Raw genomic sequence first — 22,627 nt, 5'->3', positions numbered from 1 at the left:
GAGATGCTGTCTGGGTAAAGGAGTGGAGCGTAACCCCTTTAGGGCCCAGATGGAGAGGTCCTTACACTGTTCTGCTATCTACTCCCACAGCCATTAAGGTGGCCGAGGTGACTCCCTGGATACATCACTCCAGGGTAAAGCGAGCTGCTAATCACACAGATTCCTGGCTGAGTAAAGCAAACCCCCAAGACCCCTAAAGCTAAAGCTGACCAGAGAAATCAGAAGGAAGAACTCCAGCCATTCTCTCCACACGACCGGAAGCTGTTGAGTCAATGAACGGCGGAAGAAAAGAATACATCTGATATCTGCTAGCTCTGCTCCAGTCACACCCGGAGGCTGACTGGTCAACGCACAGACATTAGCTGGGAATATACACCGATATGATGCCTGATAAAACTGTTTTAATAAAATTGCTTGTAGCCATACTAATAACCCTGGCTAGAACCATAGGGGGGGAGGGCAGATCATGCAACCCATGTATCAAGACTACTAGAGTAGGATCTGTAATCACTAGAATGTTACTATGACATTCTCATTATCAATGTGAAGGCACAATAACTGACACTTGTGTACATAATGAAAGAACTTATTCAATGTGCACTGTACGGAACCAATTAACCTGTTATGACCCCAACTATGAAGCCACCTAAACTTGGTTAACCATACGGAGCTTCGGCTCCAGAGGCAAGCTGATAAACCGTACTGATAACTAAACCCAATGCAGCAGCCAGTCTGACCTTTGATGTGTGTTCCGCCATTAACCTAAATCACTTCTCCAGGAGAGGTTAGAATGGGAAAAAGAATATCTAACTAATGACAAATACATCTGTTCAGGGAAACTAGGATCTGGCTGTGCTAATGAAAAATGGAACTATTGTCCCCAGAGGGGGTGTGCCACTTGGGCAACATGGGGAAAGAAAAACCATGACGCTATCCTTCAGTCCTTGCCTAGCTCATCCAGCTGTTCAATAGGAAGCTGCACCCTTGTAAACTTCACCATATATAATCCCACCAAGTTTTTGACACAATGGGGTAATAAGTTTGGAGTAAACATATATGGAAAGGGATCAGACCCTGGAACAATTGTGCATATATCCATAGAAACAGAAGGAACCAAGAGTGCTGCACACCAATTGTTCCACTCTCTCTATGAAGAACTTGCCACTGGCACACAGGCACGCCCTAGTACCAAGAACCTGTTCATAGAACTGGTGGAGAGAGTAGCTGACAACTTGAAGGTATCTAATTGCTACGTGTGTGGGGGAACCAACATGGGGGACCAGTGGCCCTGGGAAGCCCAGGAAATAGATTACAATACACTGTTAAATGCCACCTCTGGTCCCCCAAGCGGGTAAAATCAGAATGGTATCTAAAAACATCAATAATTGGGAAATACTGTATAGCCAGGTCAGGCTCCATGTATAAAACCAGAGTAGGAGAAATGGCTTGTCTAGGACAACAGTTTTACAATGACACCTCTAAAAATACCTCCTGATGGAGTAATAAAGAAGTGCCTATGTCTGACCCACATCCCTTTACAAACGTCACCAATTTACTAGGGATATGGGAGGATCTCACAAAACAGTTTGACTGGAAAGCACCAGAGAGCCTGTACTGGATTTGTGGAAACAAAGCTTACTCAAAACTCCCCCAAAACTGGTCAGGAGCCTGTGTCTTAGGAAAACTGAAACCCTCATTCTTCCTCCTCCCCATGAGGAGCGGAGAGCAGCCGATGATCCCTGTGTATGACAAGTTACAGAGAAAAAGAAGGACGTCTGGCCTAGAGAAGTCAGCTTCAGCATACCAAGACATTTTGGACAATTTCATGCTTCCAACTTTACTGGAACAGGGATGAATTAGAGCGGAGACTGCGAGCCAGGCCTTCTCGTATGACATCAGTGCCTGACCTAACAAATCAGAACCAATTCTTGAGGGAGTCTATTCCACATTTCACAGCTCTTACTGTGAAGAAACCTTTCCATATTTGGAGATTAATTCTCTTTTCCTCCAGATGTAAAGAGTGCCCCCTTGTCCTCTGTGATGGCCTTAGGGTAATAACTCTACACCAAGTTCACTATATGAACCACTGATGTATTTATACATGTTGATCATATCCCCCTTGATCTCATCTTCTCAAGAGAGAATTCAGTTCCTCCAATCTTTCCTCATAGCTGAGCTCCTCCATGCCTGTTATCAGTTTGGTTGCCCTTCTCTGTACTTTCTCCTGTTCCCCAATGTTCTTCTTGAGAATTGGTGCCAAAACTGAACTGCATATTCCAGATGAGGTGATACTAATGATTTGTACAGAAGTAAAATGATCTCTCTCTCTTGAGTCTATACCTCTTATAATACAAGAGAGGATTTTCCTCACTTTAGAAGCAGCAGCTTGCCATTGTTAAGCTTGTGATCTACCAGAACTCCCAGATCCTTCACCATTGATTCCCCCAGTTGTACTCCCCCTAGTATGTATGATGCATGCATATTCTTAGCCCCCAAGTGCATCACCTTATATTTATCAACATTAAACCTCATTTTCCACACAGTTGCCCAATTAAACAGTGCATTGAGGTCGGCTTGTAAGTTCCAGTAAGGACGTTATTCCACTGCAAAGCTTGGTGTCATCTGCAAAGACTGAAATGGTATTTTTATTCCTAGACCCTATATCGTTTATAAATATATTAAAAAGTAAGGGTCCCAACACTGAACACTGGGGTACACCACTGATGACCCCAGACCATTCAAAGTATGAATCATTAACGACTACTCTCTGAATACGACTTTTTAGCTTTTTCTATCCATTTACATACTGACTTTTCCAAGCCTGTAGACTTTACTTTACACATTAGCCATGTGTGGGGAACTGTGTCAAACGCTTTTGCAAAATCCAAGTATGTGGTATACTTGTCACATTCACCCCTCTGTCCAAGGTTTATTTATTATGTATATTCATTAAAAAGACCAAATTAAAATGCTTATGGGGTTCCTGTATGCTTCAGGGATACCAAAAAGGCCACTTGGGCTCAGTAGAACCTTGTCTCAGTTTCCAGAGAGTCCACACCTCCTCCCAGCTGAGAAGTACTCCACTCCACCTCATAGACACCTGTTGATAGTTTGCTCTTCCTTTTCAAAGCTCCCTTGCAAGTGGCCTATCCCCTTCAAGACCACAGTCCCTGTAATTAGGGTTTGGAGGTTCTTTCCCACCCAAAGTCTTTCCAAACCTCTGAATTTCTTATGTATATCCTAAAAATCAGTCAAAACATTATCCCCACCAGATTAATCCACAGGTTGCAACAAAGATGTTGGCTGATTTGGATGACATTTGAGTTTGCTGCACAAGCATCAAATGTAAGTGAATGCAAAGTCATTGAATTTTTAGCGCTCGCAAACCTGTGAAAAAAGTTACCAGTAACTTTGTGTCCTCATCAACCCGACTTGACCTTATCTTATGCTAACAATTTATGCAAATCATTTATTTCCCCTCATGTGCATTCAATGCAGTGTTGCAAGAGGAATAAAGTGCTCCAAGGGTAAAACAGATACGTTCAGTACAGATAGAAGCCGCTGTTAACAAACTATTGGTACACAAGAGGTTAAATGAATCAATGAACATTTCTGCTTCAAATCTATACAATAAATAACAGCTACAGAACAACCCAGACCTATGTACAAGATTTACTTCTCAGTGAGATTGGGATTAACTACTTCCCTGCTACAGGGTGGCAGGGCTGCACAAAATCACACATATATACGTGATTTTGCATTGTTGGGTAGGGGGCACGCGTCGGCCTACCCACACCACCATTGGCGGCTACAGCTGTCGATCACCGACATTCTCCACCACCACCTAGCGATCGCCGAGGAACAGTGTAAACAACATAGGTTTCTCTGCCAGCAGTAACATGCTGCTGTGCACTTCTCTGCACAACAGATATACACAGCAGCATGTTTGCCTAGTAAAACACACACAGTACACACTTAACCCTTTGATCAACCCAGATGTTAACCCCTTAAAGCCCAGTGTCATTAGTACAGTGTCAGTGATTTTTATTAGCACTGATCACTGTATTAGTGTCATTGGGATGTCAGTGGCAGTCAGTTCCCACCCAGTATAAAGAGAACAAACAGAGGGTGCACCAACCTAGTGTATTACCTTAAAAAAATGTATTTAACCACTTGAGCTCCTGAGGATTTACCCCCCTTAATGACCAGGCCTCTTTTTGCTACTCGGCGCTGCACTAATTCAACTGATAATTGCATGGTCATGCAATGCTGCACCTAAACGAAATTTACGTCCTTTTTTTCACACAAATAGAGCTTTCTTTCGGTGGTATTTGATCACCTGTGCGCTTTTTATTTTTCACGCTATAAACAAAAAAAGACCAAATATTTTGAAGAAAAACAATATTTTTTACTTTCAGCTATAAAAAATATATAGTAAACTCAAAGTTAGTTATAAATTTAGGCCAAAATGTATTCTGCTACATGTTTTTGGTAAAAAAAATCCCAAAAAGTGTATATTGATTGCTTTGTGTGAAAGTTATAGCGTCTACAAACTATGGTATAGATACTGCAATTTACGACATTTTTTTGCTATACAGCACTGCGCTAGTTTAACGGACAATTGCGCGGTCATGCAATACGGTACATAAATGAAATGTATGTCCTTTTTTTAACACAAATAGGGCATTCTTTTGGTGGTATTTGATCACCTGTGCACTTTTTATTTTTGGCGCTATAACCAGAAAAAGTTTCGAAGAAAAAAAATTTTTTTTGAAAAAAACAATATTTTCTTATTTTTGTCATAAAAAAATATCTAAAAAAACTAACATTTCATCATAAATTTAGGCCAAAATGTATTCTGCTACATGTTTTTGGTTAAAAAAAAATGCCAATAAAAATGCCCCTTTTCGGAACTTAGACACCCTAAGCTATCTGCTGAGAGGCATATTGAGTCCATGGAAGATTTTATTTTCTTTCCACAAGTTTCTGGAAAATGACAAAAACTTTTTTTTTTTTTTTACACGAAGTTGTCATTTAAATGATTTATTTCTCGCACAAGCCATGGGTATATGTAAAATTACACCCCAAAATACAATCTGCTACTTCTACTGAGTATGGGGGTACCACATGTGTGAGACTTTTTGGGAGCCTAGCCACATACAGGAGCCTGAAATCCAATGACCACTTTGAAAGCCTGAAGGTGCGTAACTTCCTCATTACACTTCCTCACTACCTATCACAGTTTCAAAGGCCCAAACATGCCAGGATAGCCCCAAACCCCCCCAAATGACCCCTTTTTGGAAAATAGACACCACAAGGAATTTAAAAAGAGGCATGGTGAGTATTTTGCAGATCTAATTTTTTCTCACAAGGTTTTGAAATATAAAAAAAAATATGTTTGTTTTTTTTCTTCATTTTCCAAAAACTTGTAGCAACAAATGAGATCTGCAAAATACTTACCGTGCTTTTTATCAAATTCCATGGGGCGTCTACTTTCCAAAAAGGGGTAATTTGGGGGGGTTAGGTGCTATCCTGGCATTTCAGGGCCTCCGAAACTGTGATAGGTAGTCTGGAATTGTAATGAGGAAATAAAGCCCTTTAAAAGCCTGAAGGTGCTTATTGGATTTTGGGGTCCTGTACTTGGCTAGACTGCCAAAAAGTCTCTCACATGTGGTACCCCCATACTCGGGAGAAGTAGCAAAATGTATTTTGGGGAGTAATTCCACATATAACCATGGCATGTGTGAGCAGTAAATCATTTAAGTGACAATTTTGTGTAAAAAAAAAATATATATATTTATTTTTGTCATTTTCCAAAAACTTGTGGTAAAAAAATAAATTCTTCTATTGATTCAACATTCCTCTCAGCAAATAGTTTGGGGTGACTACTTTCCAAAAAGGGGTCATTTTGGGGGGTGGGGGCGTTTTATGCCCAGCATTAGAAGTTTATGCCACACATCATTCACTCTTCTAACCACCTGAAGACCAAGCCTTTTTGTTCACAAGAAAAAAAATCAGTATTTTTTGCTAGGAAATTAATTTAAACCCCCAAACATTATATATTTTTTTAAAGCAGACACCCTAGTGAATAAAATTTTGTATGGCACATAGTACTCGCGCAGCGATTTTTTAAAAGCAATTTCTTTAAACAAAATACATTTTTTTTACTTTTAATGCACAAAAACACAATATATTGGCCAATTGTTTGGTAAAATATAAAAGATAAATGGTATGCCGAGTAAATAGATACAAAACATGACATGCTTTAAAACTGCGCATGCCCCGTTCAATGGCGACAAACTGCAAACATTTTTAATATCCATAGGCAGCGCTTTAAAAGCCACCATTTTAGATTTACAGAGGAGGTCTAGTGTTAGAATTACTGCCCTTGATCTGACATTCACGGCAATACCTCACATGCATGGTGCAACCGCTGTTTACATAACGGCACAGGGTCAAGGCTTGTGCACACAGGTGTGCGTGCATGGGAGGGGCAATTTTTTTTTTTTTTTAGTTATTTTGATTTTTTTTACATTGTACCTTTCATTTTTTTTTTATCACTTTTAATGCTATAACAGGGAATGCAAATAACCCCTATAACTTCAATGGACATTGTCATATATTCTTTTTTGATAAATCTGGGGTCTATCAGACTCTAGATATCTCCTCTGCCCTTACATTATCTAAGCAAACCAAAATCGGTGTGATCAGATGCTTTCCCAATTTACAAATGGCGCTGTTTATATCCTGCGAAACTGAAGTGATAAAATGCTTGTAGCTTCCGAATTCTTAGACTATAGAGATGATTGGCACCATTCTGGTCTCCAATCAGCTCTATGGTCAGCTGGCAGAAACACCGGCTGCATTCTCAGGTTCCCCTGATGGCACAGGACTGCCCGAGAAGGCCCTGGAAGGCAGCGAGGGGGGGGGACATCATCTCCCACTGCTTGTAAAAGCAATCTTGCAGCTAATTAGACACTAGGATTGCTTTTACATGAAAGTCAATCACTGGCTGAAAAAAAACGACACCAGGATGATGCCTGCAGCTGTAGGCATCATCCTGGTATATATTATTGGAATGAACTTGTGAGCCACTGGAGTTAGAAATCTATATATTAGATCGCTGGAATATTTCTCACTCTCATAAGATGTGAATTCTATAAAAACAGTAAATAATTATCCACGCTCTAACATTACCTTACCTATGCTATATATAGTATATTACTATAGCAATACCATTAATTCATATATACTATGGTGCTATCATCTGATCTGATTTTTACCTGAATTACTTAGATTAGTCCTATTATGATATCCTAGTGTTTAATGAAACTTAAAAATATATAATCAAATCAAATTATGATATTTATACAATGTGATTATTTCATTAAAAATAGGTAAATAGATAAATTTTCACTGTGCCAGTGTACAGATAAACTAAATATAAATATATAAAAAAAAATTTGGTGTAACTTTGTATGATCCAATGTGCAAATGATGCAAATCAAACTATAAATTGTATATATATTAATGAAATATAAATAAATAAAAATAATAAAAATAATTTAAAAATATATCAATTCATAAAGTTCAGCAGCAAAAAATGTGCAAAATAAGAAAAATGTGCAAAAAAGTTTTTAGGATTCAGCAGGAAGAAGATATTGGTGATATACTCTCGTTTTCAAATTGCTTCTATTGATGTAGATGAGAACCTACAGACTATCTTCTGAGACTGTGTAGATGTGAGGTTTTCTCCCTCCTATAACCTCTCCTTACTTCAATGCTCAATGTCTCATGGTATTAGTAAACAACACGCATATAGAAATAAAACCGCCAGCTGCGGTGATGCTCAGCCTCTCAGAAGTGTGATCACGCTCTGTCAGTACTCGCCGTAATGTCAGTCCGGTACGTGGTGACGTCACTGCCCCTCCCCAACGCGTTGCGCCACAGGGAAAAACTTAGCTTCGTCTGGGGTCTGAGGTCTCAGCTCCTTATCTATCATTAGGCGCCATTTTATTGTAGCTCTACTGAGCGCTGCCATATTTTTGGGGTCGGCTGATCAGGAATTAACTTGTTTGCATATCTATTGCTGTTTAGTTACAGTGTGTCACAACGGACTATGGCTTTGATGACAGAGTGCAAACAACTATGTATGGTCTTTTACATCTTGACCCCATATCTGGCACTCTTGCAGGGGAGAAATTGTTTGAATGCAAGGCGGCCAGAAAAATTAAAAAGGGACTCATCAATGCAGATGTTTTGCTGGGGAGTATAGACATCTTCAAATTTTAGGTTAAGGTGATTTGCGAGGGGCTGAATTTTGTGGAGCCGGTGTGGGAACTCGCTTCAAAGTGGTAGAGCTTTTCATTTAAAGCACACAGCGACTCGCTTCTTTAAGGGCCTTTTTGCCCAATTTTATTTAAACAAATGTCCCATAACATAAAGCTTCCCACGCAGGGGTATCCACCATCAAACAAAACAACGATTCAGCCTCCTGGCTTATACTCAGCTTGATGTCTGTCTCCTGCAGACTTCTTCAAGAATTATGGCTCTTGCACACCGCTGGCCACTAGCACACAGCTAGTCTCTAGCAGCCCCTTGCTGCTTTTGGCTTCCACCTCTCATAGGTGGAGCACTCCTGACTTCCAGGTGGAGCCCTGCTGACTCCTATCTGCCAGAGTGGAGCACTCCTGACTCCTATGAAAAGGCCTGCACACACCTGTGCAATCAGTCTCCTGGTCATTCCCAAAACCCGGTCCCAGGGTTGGAGATTTCATCCCTCCCAGAACTCTTTGAAATCTCCAGGCTCCAGATCCCAAAACAGACCTTACAAACAAAGGAGGAAAGTGAAAAGCCACTTTCCTCCGTATCAAACACTTACCCTGGAGCCCCTCAACCTGCCTTGTTGAGAATCCTGGGTGACAGATTGCCACACTGTCACACCGGTCAAATTCAGGGTTACCCCGAGGATGACAGAGTGTATTGTCGCTGAAATGCATAAAACACATTATACTCTCATATCTATGTCTGGCCATGGCAGCAGAGAACACAGCATATGATGAATCGGGTCTGTGGACCAATACAACCGCAATTCATTTCTTTTAGTAATGCCCATGTTGAGGGTTAGGCCCAAAAAAAAATGTAAATTTGAAAACCGTAATGAGTTTCCATGCGAATGGTCTGGCAAAGTTTGAATTTGGGTTGGTGGCAATAAATTGTTGTGCATATAAACTGCTTTGATCCACAATCAACGCATACAGATATTCTGTGAAAAACAGCTCCAAAAATCAAGGAGGTATGTGAAAGACCAGGATGTACTAGACCGCTGGTACTCGCCAGTTCACCAAAAGGTAGAGCGGCACTAGTACTGGCACTCTGCTGCATATGAGAGTCATCAAAATTTACCGGCAAGTGCTAACAGAGATCAGGCCTGATTCTGTGAACACTGCGGTTTTGTGTGCAATGTATCAAGTGACAGTGACCTACTGACAATGCACTTGCTGGTGAAGAAGGGTGGGGTAAGCGTAGGGGCTGAACGCAGGTGCTGGCAGGTGCAGGGGCTGATCCCGCTAATGCTGTGTTTTTGGGGACGCTATATTAATGTGAACGCTGGTATAGTGCTGACCTGATCAAAGATATTGACCCGTTCAGACACTATACTAGCAATGGAGGTTTATTGTACATGAGCGTGCTCCTGGCAATCAAGGGGTTAAATGTGATGACTGGTGTACTGAAGGGCAAACTGACGCTATCTGGGAGGGGCGTGAAAACCACGGGAGAGCGAATCACGTATATATATATATATATATATATGTGATTTTGCGTACCCATGCCGCCCTGTAGCAGTATTTCTGCTATAGGGTGGCCAGGAAGCGGTTACAGAAGAGGTTTGTGTTACGGCGCTGCGTTACTTTAACTGAAAATTGCACGGTCATGCAACACTGCACCCAAATTAAATTTACATCCTTTTTTTCCCACAAATTGAGCTTTCTTTCGGTGGTATTTGATCGCCTGTGCGTTTTTAATTTTTTGCGCTATAAAAAAAAGGCTGACAATTTTGAGTAAAATAAAACTATATTTTGGACTTTTTGCTATAAAACAGGTCCAGTAAAAAAAATTAAAAAAATCAAATTTTGTCACAAATTTCATCCAAAATGCATTCTGCGACATGTCATTGCTAAAAAAAATCCCAATACGTGTAAATTAATTGGTTTACATGAAAGTTATAGCATTTCCAAATGGCGGGAAAGATACTGGGATTTAAACTTTTTTTATACTAATAATGGCGGCGATCAGCGACATATGGCGGCGATCAACGACATATTGCAGGACTGCGGCGGACATTTTGACACTGGGGGGAACTGACTTGGGGTCACTGACATCCCCAGTGACACCAATACAGTGATCAGTGAAAGAAAAACCCACTGACACTGTACTAATGGCACTGGGGAGGAAGGGGTTAACATTTTTTTTCACTGAAAGGATTAGGGGAGTGTTTTACTAGGGGGCGGGGGTGTGTGCTGGATGGGGGCAGGCTGGTCGAGAGAGAGAGAAATTCTTCTCTACCTCTTCAGCTTGTCAGGGAACTGACAGATAGCAGGGCTGTGTGTAAACAATGCAGCCCTGATCTCTGTCAGCGATCACTGCTAATCCCAGGGAAACGGCAGGTAATCACCGGCCGTGACCGGGCGGCTGACACCCGCTGCTGACACCCGCGGGACAGGTAGGGCGACCTCGCGCGCGCCCCCTACCTGTTTTGCAAAACTACGTTTTAAAACGTGGTTTTGGCCAGCCGTGCCGCCCTGCTACCGTTTTAATGCGGTGGCTGGGCGGCAAGTGGTTAATAAAAGAAGGTATTGTACTCACAAAATGATAATACAATCAAAGACACATCATAAAGAAACAGCTCTGTCCGATCCGCACTATGTGTCTGTCCAAATTGGGAACTATGGACTTCCAAATGGCTAGCGCATTTTGAGGACTTGCCTCTTCTTTAGATCCACAAGCCTAATGCATTTTGAGGACTTGCCTCTTCTTCCGAGCCACAAGGCTAACGCATTTTGAGGACTTGCCTCTTCTTTAGAGCCACAAGGCTAACGCATTTTGAGGACTTGCCAGTTGGAAGTCTATAGTTTCCAATGCAGACAAATAGTGCGGATTGGACAGAGATTTTTATTTATGATGTGCCTTTGACTGTATTGTCATTTTGTGAGTACAATACCTTCTTTTATCTTTTATTAAATACATTTTTTAAGGTAATGCACGAGGTCGGTGCGCCCTCTGTTTGTTTTCTTTATTCAGTACATATGGACTCCCCCGGTCTCTTGAGGGCAGCAAGGCATGCATAGTCCAGGACATTCGTGATGTGGTCCTAATTTGTACTGAGTCCATCCCTAAGCGGAGGAGCATCTGGGTTTTCTCTTCCTTTACTGTAGTTCCCACCCAGTGTCAGAATGCTTGCCACAGTCCCGCTATAAGTCACTAATCGCCGCCATTACTGGCATAAAAAAATAAAAAATTCCAGTATATATACCGCCATTTGTAGATGTTATAACTTTCACGTAAACCAATTAATTTACACATACTGGGATGTTTTTTAGCAAATACATTTTGGCCTAAATTTATGATGAAATTTGATTTTTAAATTTTTTTTTTACTGGACGTTTTATAGCAAAAAGTCAAAAATATTGTTTTTTTTTTCAAAATTGTCGGTCTTTTTTTGTTTATAATGCAATAAATAAAAAATACAGAGGTGATCAAATACCACCAAAAGAAAGCTCTATTTGTGGGGAAAAAGGGAAATACATTTCATTTATGTACAGCGTTGCATGACCGCACAATTGTCAAAGTACCGCAGTGCCATATCAGAAAAAAAACAGCCTGGCAGGTGGTTAATAGACTATAACGTCCAGTCAGTAAACCCACAGCACATACAGTAAAACACAACACAGCACACAGGTAACCCTTTGATCGCCCCAGATGTTAACCCTTCCTGCCCAGTGCACATAATCCAAACATTACCTAGACAATCATCTTCCTTCAGCTTCTCCCAAAGATACCAAAATCTGCCAGTTCCAGTCCTGAGGAATTGCACAGATCCTCATCAGTTCTATGTTTAGCCCTGCTTGTTAAACCTGTTGCTAAGTAACCCGAGGGAGCGGGGAGGGGGGGTCAATGTCACTTCCTGGTCTTCACAAAGATGGCTCCTGTAATGTGGACCGTTCTTATGTCTGGCTGTAGTTCTGTTTTTTTGTAATAAGTAGAAACGTTCTATATGAGGAAATCCTGAATGCTTTCCAGTGCTTCTAGTGCTTTCAGAAAGGAAATTTGGGTAATTACTTTGTGTTATGTTTTATACTGTGATGAACTGATGACTGTATACACGGGTGATCCCAGTATATGTTGACAGCAAAGAAGTATTCTTGTAGATTATAGCTTTTGCATTTGATCTTCAGTCTCCAGCATTATAACAGCACAGAATGTCCTACATCAGTCATGTCAATCACAAGTGTTCTCCTTAGCAGTTGGTACAATGACAGATTCCACATTATTCAGCAGATCTGGAGGAAGAGACATTTTCCCAATTCGTGGAAACAGTAATCTATAACAACCAATGATAAATCATCCTGTCCTGCTCTGACTTTTGCTAAGTCCATTCTGATTGGTTGCTGTGGGTTACTGCACTGAATAACTAGTGCTCTATATTTTTTAAAGATGAATATGTTACTACAAACGTTACAACTTTGCAGAGCACGTGATCTGGTGGTATTTTTTTAGATGTTTGTGCATTACAGTTGCCATCGTGAAATTATTTTATTAGCTTTTTTCTGTCTCCTACCAGGGGAGTATTAAAGAAAATGTCAATCATTTGGCATAAAAACTACAACAAATGCTTTGCACTTGCCTATTTTGGCATTTAAACCTGAACTCTGGGTAAACTGCCAACTACATAGATGAATTACATAAAAGGGCGCAGTTTTACTTGCCAAATCAATTGTGTTTCTATCCATTTGTGATTGCACTGAAAATGACAAGTGAACCTGTATATATGAGGGGTGCTCAAGTCAAACCAGGACTTTTAATTTTACAGGTATAAATAGGGATGCTAGCTTGGCAGTACTACACGCAGTAGTAAGAGCAAAGTGTGTCCTTTTACTGATAGGCAGCACATGTCGCGGACCAGTCCAGAGACCGTTAATCAAGATAGCGGACAACGATGTTTTTTGAATATTAATTTTATTAGGATTTTGTACAAAGCAATAACACAAAAAGTACAAGAGGCACAAAGAAAACCAGTTGTACATAGGGAAATTCCACAGGATGAGGAAAGAACAAACAGAGGGCGCACAGGCCTAGTGCATTACCATAAAAAATGTTTAATAAGAAATAAAGTAGGTGTTGTACTCACAAACGAGAATAAAGTCAAGGCACATCATAAAAGAACAGCTGGGTCAACACCGCGCTGAGTAACAGTCCGCAATAGGGAGTGTAGACATCCAATAGGCTGACGCGTTTTGAGGACTTGCCGCTTCCTCAGGGATTAGCGCGGTGTTGACCCAGCTGTTCTTTTATGACGTGCCTTGACTTTATTGTCATTTGTGAGTAAAACACCTACTTTATTTCTTATTAAACATTTTTTATGGTAATGCACTAGGCCTGTTCGCCCTCTGTTCTTTCCTCATTCAGTATATTTGGACTTCCCCCGTCTATTGAGGGCAGCAAGGTGTGCATGTTACAGGACATTCTTAATGTGGTTGTAGCTTGCATCGAGCACATCCCCAAGCGCAGGAGCATTTGTGTTTGCTGCTTCTTTAAATTCCACAGGATGTCAGGAGACAGACCAACTATTGTAAGAGCACCAGAATAATGCTTCTACAAAAATTAGACGATGTACAGTGTGAGGTAGAGTGGACAATTTTTGCAACTAACAAAGAATGATTCTTTAGACTGTCCACTTATCATCCATCTACATGTAGCGGTCTCTACTGAACCACAGATAACCATAAATAAATAACATAAAAGTAGTTAAAAAACAAAACAAAGTAAACAAGAAGATTTTTCACTAGTATATTACCATTAAGAGGATACAAATAATAAAATATAGTGCAGCACTTCCCCAAATGAATTAAATAAATATAAGAATATATGTACATAAATATATATACACACAATGCATAAAGTGCCCAAAATGATCACCTGGGTGACCTATTAAAGTGATATTCCACAATATAAAATCAATGACAAAGACCCCTATGTATACGGGGATAAAACACAAAAGTGATAGGTGCCAAATGTGACCACACTACAAATCACATATAAATACACAAAATAACTCTTAATTGTCCATAAATAAAATGGTGGGTGCTTCACACAATCACAAAAATCATGCAATGTGCAAATGGTGTTAAAATCTGTGAAAGTGTCAGCACACATCTTCCACTGTGGCTACAATGCCTCCTTACCTCCTTCATGCGACCCAACGGGCCATAAAGCTTTCAGGATCACCCTTGGATCCTATTCCAATCCTGGCTGGTATTAATTCACCTGTAGTTCCTCTCTTACAAGTCTCCAGGTCACTCAGGAAGGATATTCTGTGAAATATGTATCTCACCAACACAGTGAGCAACAAAAAAGATCCTCCATAGTGTAGTAATTATTAAATCAAAATCTCCTTTATTTGATAAAAATCGATTTCACTCACATTTATGCAGTCACGATTCCTCACTGATGTATTGGTGTACTGCATGTGTATGGGGTTTCCAAGGTGTGCCAAGATGGCGTCCAACGCCGGAAGTGCGTCACCGCACACCGGAAGCTGCGTATATGTGTACCTACGCGTTACGTCACTCAAACTCGTGACTTCCTCGGGGTATCATGAGTTTGAGTGATGTAACACGTAGGTATCGATTGAGTGGAATCGATTTTTATCAAATAAAGGAGATTTTGATTTAATAATTACTACACTATGGAGGATCTTTTTTGTTGGTGAGATACATATTTCACAGAATATCCTTCCTGAGAGACCTGGAGACTTGTAGGAGAGGAACTACAGGTGAATTAATACCAGCCAGGATTGGAATAGGAGAAGCTTTACTTTAGGGTACACTTCCCTTAAGCGCAGGAGGAATTTGTTTTATATATACCATTAAGAGGATATCATCGTAAATTGTCTGTCTAGGAATGACAATCTAACATAGTTGCGGGGAGCATGTGACACAACCATTCAATAGAGCTGGGGCAAGAGTGTGGGATTGCTTAATGTCAAAAGTATGAAGGTGATATATGTTATAAAGAGATACTAAAGTAGAGACCAGCACCATCAAAAAATTAGAGAAAATACAATATCCAGACAAAATGTGAATTCAGTCATCAGGATCTCAAAAGAATAATACATCCAACCTTACCATATATCATGAAAGTGATCAAGTTGGTTCTTCACTGTATGCACCCAACACTCTACTTCCATGATTATGTCCACCTCCCATTTCCAATCAGCCAATGTAGGACAAGTGGCCTGTTTCCAATATCGGGGGATCAGACTCTGAATTTAATAGATGAAGAGTCACACTCTTTTTGTATAACTTAACCATTGACTGGGTATCATGAAACTGGAGTGGAGTGCTCTGGATGGGTCTAGAGTTTTTTTTTATCCAGGGGGTAATTGCCTCACAGAATACCTGTATCTTGGGACAGGACCACCAAAGGTGAACAAAGGTGCCCATTTGGGACAATCCTGCCAGCAACTAGGATCTGCACCTGGGAATATCTGAGCCAGGCGAGAGGGAGTTCTGTACCAACTAGTTAAAAATTTATAAGAAGACTCCTGGATACTGTTACTAATCGAGGAAACATGAGTCAGGCGTATGATTTTCTGGATCTGGGAAGGGGAGAACTCAATTTCCACTTCCCTCTCCCACATCTTAATATAGTACGGAGATGCCCAAGAGTGGGCCACAAGAACTACCCTATACGTATGCAATAGTAAATGTCTAGGGTCTGAAGGGTGTATGCACCAGGTCTCAAATGGAGAAAGGGTATCCCATAAGCAGAGTTTAGGCTGTAACTTGCAGAAGAAGTCAAGTAGTTGTTGTTGTCTCAACGACAACATTGGAAAGTCCCCATAAGTGGATTGTAGGGTTTCTACAGATAACTTCCCTCCAGGTGCAAATTTAGCGAATTACGTGTTTCCGTCTGTCCCCCAGGAGTAGAAAAAACTAACATCCTCCCCTGGAGAGAACCACGGAAATCTCCCAGTGGTGTTAAAGGAGAAGTCTGAGTTGCAAACACACCATCAATATTCAATGTGTCCCATGCGGTAAGGGTCGCATGTATCAATGGGGGTGGGCAGACAACAGTGTTAGTGCATACATGGAACAATGTGTGCTCATGAAGTTTCTTGTGAACAAAGGCGTAAAACCTGTGGATTTCTACAGGAGACTTCAAGCACAGTACGGGGATGAGAAGCATGCGGATTCACCACCACAAAAAAATCTGCAGCTAAAGTGATGGCAAGTGTTTTTCTGGGACAAACATGGTGTTATTCATGTGGATTTTCTACCCCGTGGTGCCACTATCCACAGTGAATATTACTGTCGTGTTCTGAGTGATGTGCATACGTGTCTGCAAAAAAAACAGCCTGGTTTGATCATTAACGCACAAGCTCATACTGCTCACTGCACTACATACACATTACAGCAACTCGGCTAGAAGCTATTGCCTAGCCTCCTTACAACCCTCCACCTGTTTGGACACCTAAAAGGTTCCTCGGAGGTCAGCACTGACAAATCTTTCTATGCCGAAGCTTTCCAGGCATTAGTTAAATGCTGGGATATGTGTATAAATGTAGCAGAGGAGTATGTTGAAAAATAAATGTAGTTTCCACTCCTTGTTATTTTATTATATAAACTCAAAAGTCCCAGATTGACTTGGAACGCCCCTCATATATATATATCTGTTATGAGACATTCCTGTAAGCTGGCATTGTAATATTTGCTTTGAGAATATTTGTCACACTGATGCTTTTGAAAATCATGTCGAAAAGATGCTTACCAGACATATTCATTTGTTTGTTAGGGTTAAAATGAAAGTAGTGATCCTGGCTGCTGGTTACGGCACAAGACTTCTTAAAGATTTACAGGAAGCAAAAGAAGAACAATATACAAAGCTCGTAGGTGTACCCAAACCATTACTCCCAATTGGAAAGGTTCCTCTCATTTCTTATTGGGTGGAGGCCTTGAAAGCAAGAGAGGACACGCAAAATATTTTTGTAGTTGTAAGTTAGCTTTTTATATTGTGTTCCTTAACATCATTATTGCTATATATTAGTAAACTCCATGTTGGATCTTGGCATTATCTATCTGAGAAGTTTTACCTGGTTTTACCTCAGGCTCACGGGGACTCAGCAGGGACCTTGGCTGTGGAGTCTGGCCTCAGCACCGCTCCTACACAGCTTACTAGGGACAACATCAGGCTCACAGGGACTTAACGGGACTTTGGCTGTGGAGTCTGGCCTCAGCACTGCTCCTACACAGCTTACTAGGGACAACATCAGGCTCACGGGGACTCAACGGGACTTTGGCTGTGGAGTCTGGCCTCTGCACCGCTCCTACACAGCTTACTAGGGACAACATCAGACTCACGGGGACTCAACGAGACTTTAGCTGTGGAGTCTGGCCTCAGCACCGCTCCTACACAGCTTACTAGGGACAACATCAGGCTCACGGGAACTCAGCAGGATCTTGACTAGGGGGGGGCAGACCTCAGCACAACTCCCACCCAGCTTTCTAGGGACATCAGGCTCACGGGGACTCAGCAGTACCTTTACTGGGGGGGCGGACCTCAGCACAACTCCCACCCAGCTTTCTAGGGACATCAGGCTCACGGGGACTCAGCAGTACCTTGACTAGGGGGGTGGACCTCAACACCGCTCCCACCCAGCTTTCTAGGGACATCAGGCTCACGGGGACTCAGCAGGACCTTGACTAGGGGGGCGGACCTCAGCACACAATAAGAACAGTTCATGACACAGGTGATCTGTGCACACAATAGGAACAGTTCATGACAAGGGGTCTGTGCACACAATAGGAACAGTTCATGACACGGGTGGTCTGTGCCCACACTAGTGACAGTTCATGACACGGGTGGTCTGAGCGCACAATAGTAACAGTTCATGACAGGGGGGTCTGTGCGCACAATAGGAACAGTTCATGACACGGGTGGTCTGTGCGCACACTAGGGACAATTCATGACACAGGTGGTCTGTGCGCACACTAGGGACAGTTCATGACACGGGTGGTCTGTGCGCACCATAGGGACAGTTCATGACACGGGTGGTCTGAGCGCACAATAGGAACAGTTCATGACAGGGGGGTCTGTGCGCACAATAGGAACAGTTCATGACACGGGTGGTCTGTGCGCACACTAGGGACCGTTCATGACAAGGGTGGTCTGTGCGCACACTAGGGACAGTTCATGACAAGGGTGGTCCGTGCGCACAATAGGGGCAGTTCATGGCTTCTAGGGACACTCACAATAGGCATCTTGCAGATGCTCAGCAGCGGGTGACTTCCAGGGGGGTAGGCGACTTGCGGACGCTCAGCAGCAGGCAGCTTCCAGGGACAAAACGGTCAGCAGGCAGGGCAGCTTCCCAGGGACCCTCAGCAATCAGCAGGCAGGGCGGCTTCCCAGGGACCCAGCAATCAGCAGACAGGGTGGCTAGCCAGGGACCCTCAGTGATCAGCACACCGGGCGGATTCCCAGGGGGCCCAACGATCAGCAGACAGGGCGCATTTCCAGGGGCCCAGCAATCAGCAGACAGGGCGGCTTCCCAGGGACCCTCAGCAACGGACGGCTGCCTTCACAGCAGCCAGCTGTTCAGGGGACAGCAGTGATTAGCAGGCAGGGGCCCTCACAGCGGCCAGCTTCTCCAGGGGCCCAGCGATCAGCCAGCAGGGGCCCTCGCAGCGGCCAGCTTGCCAGGGACAGCAGAGGGAGGCATGGCTGTGGGATCTGGCCTTTGAGGAGGGGGGCACATGCATAGTGCGCAGCAGGGATGGCTGCGGAGGCCCGGTCCCTACCCGGACCTCCCACGACAGCTGTGGCGGCGGTCCGAGGGAGAATGGCCAGACAGCGCAGGAGGAAGAGACCGGCCGGCTCCCGCGCTGGACTTTTTAAACCCCCCAGGACGCTTCCGGATTGCCCTGGCAACGTCCAGCCCAGCGCCGCATTGCCGGGGCGAGGCACGCCCCCTTGACTCGGGCCATGCTTCTCGTGAGCGCGGCCTTTGTCACTGGGGCGTGCGGAGACATCTCGGCGGTCTGCCGCTGGGGTCTCCCGGCGGGGGGGGGTCACAGCTCCTCCGCTTAGATTGCCGGACGAGCTGTGATCCTCACCGCACGGGTCCCCTCCCCCCATCCTGCACAGCCTAGCTTCAGAGGCTGTGTGTAGGATGAGGACGCGGCAAGGGGGGAGGAGGGGGAAGGGTGAAGGCACACCGTGACAGTTACATAGTTAGTCTGGCTGAAAAAAGACACAAGTCCATCTAGTTCAACCATAAAAGGGAAGAAAAAAATTATAATCCTATTTTACCAATGTTGACCCAGAGGAAAGCAAAAAAATAAAAACCAGCAAAGCATGATCAAATTTGCTCCTGCAGGAGAAAAAATTCCTTCCTGATCCCCTGAGATTTGATCGGATATTCCCTGGATCAACTTCACCTATTAATGTTAGTATCCAGTTATATTATCTGTATATAGGAAAGAATCCAGGCCTTATTTTAAAGCAATCCACTGAGCTGGCTGTAGCAAACAGGCTCATCAGAGTTGGACGCGGAGTTCCCCTTTTCTATTGGAGGTATTCCTCGATCCTTCATTCCCTACCCCCTCCCTTCCTGAGAGGCCCAGTGTCAGCTGGTGTGTGCTGGTTAGGAGGGTCAACCACAGGTTAAGGCATCCCTAGTTTGGTGCCGAGCAGTCTGCGATAGTGTAACTTTCCTCACCTAAGTCTTGATAAGGCCAGCATTTCTCAGTGAATTGGGAAGCACTGACCCGAGAAACTTGTGTAGGCTCACCCATCATAAAACAGATAAGGCAGCTTCTACCAGGAATTGAAAGAGATTGTAACCTCACAAAACCTAACAGTCAAAGATGACAGAGTGAAATGAACATTCCTCAAGTCAGGTTTTTTCCCCTATGTTTCATGTCATGGATTATGACAGATGTTGGTTCTAATTCAGAGTTCTCCCGACTGACCCCTCCCACAACAGCTTAGTGGCCAGTGTTCAGAGCCCCCCCCCTTGGCAGAGGGATTTTAAAAAGACAGGCTGACAGGCCTAGGAGAGCAAAACACATCTCCTGATCTTAACATCGTAACAGAGGAGATCAAAGACCCTTCCTGCTCTGCAACTTGGATCTGCTTACAAACCAAGGCATATTGGCAAGTAACTTAATCCTTTAACTTCCTTCCTATTATCTGTTTGCTGTGTTGTGGGTCTTTATATGTATATATATATATATAGTTACATTTTCTTTGTAAATATTTTATTGCACCTGTTTGACTCTTTTAGTAACAAATCTTTCTTTCTGAAGGTGTTAAACTGTTTCTAAGCACTTACTTGCAATTCACGAATTCCTGCCTTTGAAGAGACGCTACTGTATTTGTTTAATCCTCTGCCCAATTGGCCTGCGGTGACCGTATTGGACAGCCGACTTTTCAATCATTATAGTATACATTTGATAACGGGAGTTTTCCAGTCTCCGACAAAAGTGGTGGTGGCAGTAGAGGGTTAGTTGTGTAATTAACCCGACCCAGTAACAAGCGCATTCAGGCTGCAGGCACCGATTGTAGCCCATTAGCTGGACAACAGCTGTGCAGGGTGCAGCTGGGTGTGGCCTTGTTACGCACGTCACACCGCGGTTTTAGATTGGCCGGTCGTGACACTGGCCAGAACCAACTCTTGAGTCTATTCCACATTTTCACAGCTCTTACTGTGAAGAAACCTTTCTGAGGAGTGCTTTGCTTGGGACCCTGTTCAGGGGTTTCCACAGTACTACAGATATCAGAACAATTAAAACATTTTTTAAAGCCGCAGTAAACGACGTCTAAAAAAAAAAACCCTGCAAGGTAAAGGCATAATGTGCCAGTATGCATCACATACTAGCACATTATGCAAAACTTACCTTCAAACGAAGCCCTCCAGCGGCACACTGTCCCCACTGTAGAGGCTTCCATCTTCACCCAGTCTTCCTTCCGGGTTCGTGAGCTCTAACCATCTGGCTGACTGAGCCGCGATGACATCACTCCTGCGCATGTGCGCAGGAGTCTCGGGATACGGCACAGTGCTCTGAAGGAATGGCACTGGTATGCTGTTCCTTCAGTGCGCATGCGCTGCTGTAAGAAAAACCCAAATATCTCCTAAACGGTGTATGTTTAAGAGATGTTCTTTTTACCTACAGGTAAGCTTTATTTTAAGCTTACCTGTAGGTAAAAAGTAATAAACTGGCTTTACTACCAGTTTAAGTGTTTCTCACAGACATAAGGCCTCATGCACACTGCTGCTCATACAGGTGAAACTCGAAAAATTAGAATATTGTGCAAAAGTTTGTTTATTTCAGTAATGCAACTTAAAAGGTGAAACTAATATATGAGATAGACTCATTACATACAAAGCAAGATAATTCAACCCGTGATTTGTCATAATTGTGATGATTATGGCTTACAGCTCATGAAAACCCCAAATCCACAATCTTAGAAAATTAGAATATTACATGCAATCAATAAAACAAAGATTGTACATAGAAAAATATCAGTTACGGGAGAACATGCTTAAAGACTTGCGCGGACTGCGATCCGTATTTGTTTATGTCTTGTTATGCCTTTCATATCTCAATAAAAATTTCTTGGAAAAAAAAAAAAAAGAAAAATATCAGACCTCTGAAAAGTATAATCATGCATATGACTAGTGCCAAAATTACTTGTGAGCTAATATGGTGAAAATCAAAATGTGTTATCTACTACCAAAAATTATTTATATATATAATAAAAATAATATATATCTAAAAACAGGTTCGCTAGCACCCTACACCAACTCATAAATAGTGTTATTAACTCTATATGTTCAAACAATAGTGCAGCGCTCCCTTACTGAACAATTAATGTACTAACAATTATATATAAATTAGTGTACCAAAAAATAATTTTTAAATTGATAAATTCTACACTTGTGATTATGAATCTACAAATGCTCTATATAATTAACCTGAATATAAACAAGTATATTAGTGACCAAAACAATATATCCAATCCCATAAAACAAAAACAATATATCACATCAACCAGTGTCCAAAATAATATTTAAAAAATAGTTCTCCAATATTAATATATGGATTTGTTCCAACACATAAGGAGGCTTCAGGATGATTGGTCCTCTATTATGCACTTACCTCCTTATTTGCCTACTTATTATAGGCTGAAATAGCTGTTTGTCCTATCAATTCCCCCTGATGAAGCCACGTGACCGGTGGCGTAACGCGTAGGGGAGGGGCTCTGACGTCATCACGCTTAGTCGGCCTGTCACGGCGAGTACGAGATTTGTGCTGAGCAAACACAAAGTTTGATAAGGCGCTTTTTT

At 42.4% G+C, this 22,627-nt stretch overlaps 2 protein-coding genes across 5 annotated transcripts in view; one reads left to right on the top strand and one right to left on the bottom strand.

Annotated features, from left to right (window-relative positions):
• ANKAR (ankyrin and armadillo repeat containing) overlaps positions 1 to 12,120 on the bottom strand; it is a 282,038-nt gene extending 269,918 nt beyond the window's left edge. Inside the window, exon 1 of the mRNA XM_089655357.1 lies at positions 12,022 to 12,120. The gene's annotated coding sequence lies outside the window, so the exon portion shown is untranslated. The remainder of the gene's footprint in view (positions 1 to 12,021) is intronic.
• Positions 12,121 to 12,194: 74 nt separating this feature from the next.
• Positions 12,195 to 22,627, top strand: part of LOC149443722 (uncharacterized) — a 143,788-nt gene continuing 133,355 nt past the window's right edge. For 3 of the 4 annotated variants that reach the window (XM_089655352.1, XM_089655355.1, XM_089655354.1), the window contains exons 1-2: positions 12,195 to 12,331; positions 17,074 to 17,272. In XM_089655352.1, coding sequence (XP_089511478.1) covers positions 17,081 to 17,272 — 192 coding nt within the window. In that variant the 5' untranslated portion in view covers positions 12,195 to 12,331; positions 17,074 to 17,080. The remainder of the gene's footprint in view (positions 12,332 to 17,073; positions 17,273 to 22,627) is intronic. The other variant, XM_089655356.1, reaches the window with a different exon arrangement.

The sequence above is a fragment of the Staurois parvus genome, unplaced genomic scaffold, assembly GCF_062004578.1.
Source record: "Staurois parvus isolate SC_StPar_1 unplaced genomic scaffold, SC_StPar_1.0 ptg000836l, whole genome shotgun sequence".
NCBI lineage: Eukaryota > Metazoa > Chordata > Amphibia > Anura > Ranidae > Staurois > Staurois parvus.
This window is presented reverse-complemented; position numbering and strand designations above follow the sequence as displayed.